Source organism: Trypanosoma cruzi, genomic scaffold (genome assembly GCF_000209065.1).
Source record: "Trypanosoma cruzi strain CL Brener 1047053517031 genomic scaffold, whole genome shotgun sequence".
Lineage (NCBI taxonomy): Eukaryota > Euglenozoa > Kinetoplastea > Trypanosomatida > Trypanosomatidae > Trypanosoma > Trypanosoma cruzi.
Window position 1 is genome coordinate 199,152 of NW_001849514.1, and position 2,624 is coordinate 201,775.

General features: G+C 45.8%; 2 protein-coding genes across 2 annotated transcripts, besides 4 other annotated features; both read right to left on the bottom strand.

Moving 5' to 3' along the window:
* Positions 1-2,624: a sequence feature (heterozygous, Esmeraldo-like haplotype).
* Positions 36-62: a microsatellite.
* Positions 116-183: a sequence feature (A-rich).
* Tc00.1047053508729.9 (hypothetical protein, conserved) lies at positions 434-1,519 on the bottom strand (the record flags this gene model as incomplete). Its single annotated transcript, XM_797662.1, has 1 exon — positions 434-1,519. The coding sequence occupies one exon, from the start codon at positions 1,517-1,519 to the stop codon at positions 434-436; it is 1,086 nt and encodes a 361-aa protein (XP_802755.1).
* Positions 1,545-1,581: a microsatellite.
* Tc00.1047053508729.18 (hypothetical protein, conserved) lies at positions 2,138-2,624 on the bottom strand (the record flags this gene model as incomplete). The annotated part of the gene is made up of 1 exon (XM_797663.1): positions 2,138-2,624. A coding segment is annotated over one exon (487 nt), but the record flags the coding sequence as incomplete, so codon positions are not given.

Below are 2,624 nucleotides of genomic sequence, written 5' to 3' on the forward strand. Positions count from 1 at the left end.
TGTTTTTTTCTCTGTTCAGCTCTTTGAGGCCTTCGGTGTGTGTGTGTGTGTGTGTGTGTGTGAAACCCAACAGTAGTGCGCTACCTTACCCGCTCCACGCATGCATGGGTGCAGCAAAAAAAAAAAAAAAAAAAAAAAAAACGAGGAAATTGAGGGCAAAGAAAACCAAAAAAAAAAAAAAAAGGCACAAAATTGCGCCGATGTCCTTCCATACAAACGGTAAATAAAAAGATCCCGACCATCCCACCACCACGGCCCTCGTCGTGCATCACCCACTTTGGACATAAACAAGCAAAAAATCACACACAAAAAAAAAATCCATAAAGAAGAATTTCGTTGCATAATCTACATTCAAAGGCCACACAAATAACATGTATTTAAGACAAAGAAAACGAGATTAAATAAACATAATCATATATATATACAAATGTCCTCATTTCTTCCTTGTACTGCCTGCATCTGCCTTCTCCAGTTCAAACTCCAAAAGGCTTGAGTGAAGCTTCGGCAGAACCCCACCACCAAAGATTATAATGCGTTTCCCTTTTTCACCCACGCACCCAACGCAGCCTCTACGCCCCACAAGCTCATCCTTTTCAAAGGGAAGCATGCACCACTTGAATTCCGTCAAGGAAAGCTGAAGAACTTGAGACAAAGAGCCCTTCTCATCCTCTCCAAGACACACCAATAGATGCCCGTTCGACACCGCCGCCACGCAACCCTGACGCCTGGAAGGAACATTAACGCACAGCTGACACGTCCATTCATTCTTTCCCCCGCGCAGCGACAAGAAATGAAGATCGCTCTGTAGGGAGGATGCAAACCCGCCAAAAACCAGCAGTCTCTCGCCTGCCAAATCAAATGCGACTGCAGCATCATCGCGCGGTGCTGGTGGAGTCCCGCCTTTAACCTCAACTAACTCCCACGCTGCCACGCCCTGTTCAATCAAAGCACTCAATCGCAGACGCCAAACATCATTCAACCTTTTTTCACCATCAAATCCACCAAAAAGATACAACACCGGATTCTGGGCCGTACCCTCTTCATCGCTCATGTTACCCAACACCATCGCATGACAGACCCGAGCCGATGGCCCTAATCCAGCGGGTTGCACCAATTTCCATGAGCTAATAATTGGTTCCTTAGCACTTGCCATGTTATTTCCTGGGCTCTTTGGAGCAAGCATCCAAAAGTTTTTGCTGTAATTCTCGTCATTCCAACCACCAAACACAAAACAGTACTCCCCAAATGCGACAGCAGCCGCGTCTCTTATTTTTTCTGGCAAAGAGGGCCCTTTTGACCATTGCTTTGTAGAAAAATCAAACTCAGCTAGCTGTGAAAGGCTACGACCAGTCCGTGCGTCATATCCGCCACAAAGATAAGCCCTTTTTTCAAAGCATGCTAATGCGCCTCCAAGCACCTCCTTTATAATTTCACCAGACTGCGGGGCAACCAACTTCACAGGAGTGCTTTCGCTCCACTCATATTTGTTCAGCTTGCGATAAACGACATCCGATGCCATGTTTCAAACCTCGTTTAACGCACCCTATATATATATGTATATATATATGTATATATATGTATGCTGTGAAAAAATTAAAAGCACAGGGCCTCAGTGAGAACCTTCCAAAGAAACGGAGAAGAGGGGTAAAAGACGCGTAACGAAATCGACTGCTTCTTGGCTTTGCATGTATTTGAAGAACTAGCAGCCGTTCAAGGAACTGATGAGGGGTCCAGCTTTTTTTTTTTTTTACCGTTTATTGTCTGGGAAAGAAAAAAAAAAAACTAACCCAGTCAAACGCTGTCACACGGCAGCAAATGCGCACCCAGATGGCAATTCCCGGTTGTGCCTAACAAACAAAAAACGCTACGCCCAAAAAACTTTTTACCCGCTCTAACCCTTCGTTCTTACTTTCCACAACAAAGCATTAAGCTTGTTCCTTTTCGTTTTTTTTTTTTTTTCATGTCTTCCTTTTTTGCCCCACTCCCCTCATTTTTCTTGTTCTGATGTAATACATTTCGGCGAAGGTGGCATGGCCTTCCGTTTCTTTGGCGCTGCTGCTTCTGTTTCGATATAAGCCTTCCTTTCCCTTGTTTGTTTGTATTTCCCCACTGCGCCGTAGACAAGACAAAGCAAATTCTACATGACGCAGCACCTGGAGTTTACCTTTGTGTAGCCAATTCTGCCCCGAACACGTTGCTGCAGCGAGGCCGGGAGTTCCGCCACGCCCCCCATAAGAAAATCCACAAATGCATCCACATGAGCTGCAGTAAAGCAGCCAAAGCATATGCCTCCATGATTTGTGTACATCAAGACATTTCCAGCGTAGATATGCCCTCCAACGTGGGAACACGGGTACACGTGAATGGTTTCATCATCGCCCTTCTTGGCCCTAATCGACTGGCGCAAAAGCTCCACCAAAACGGCACCACAGTATCCACAACGACCATCACGAGAACGATGGGAACACACAAAAACAAACACCTCATTCGAGCGATCGGAGCTTATCGCACCCTCGGATTCCCACGGAAGCTCCCCTTCCGTGATGCAACTGTGCTGTGTAATCAGCATATACTCCAAACTTTCCTCATACTTAAATCGTAAAATACACCTATCGGGACCGGGA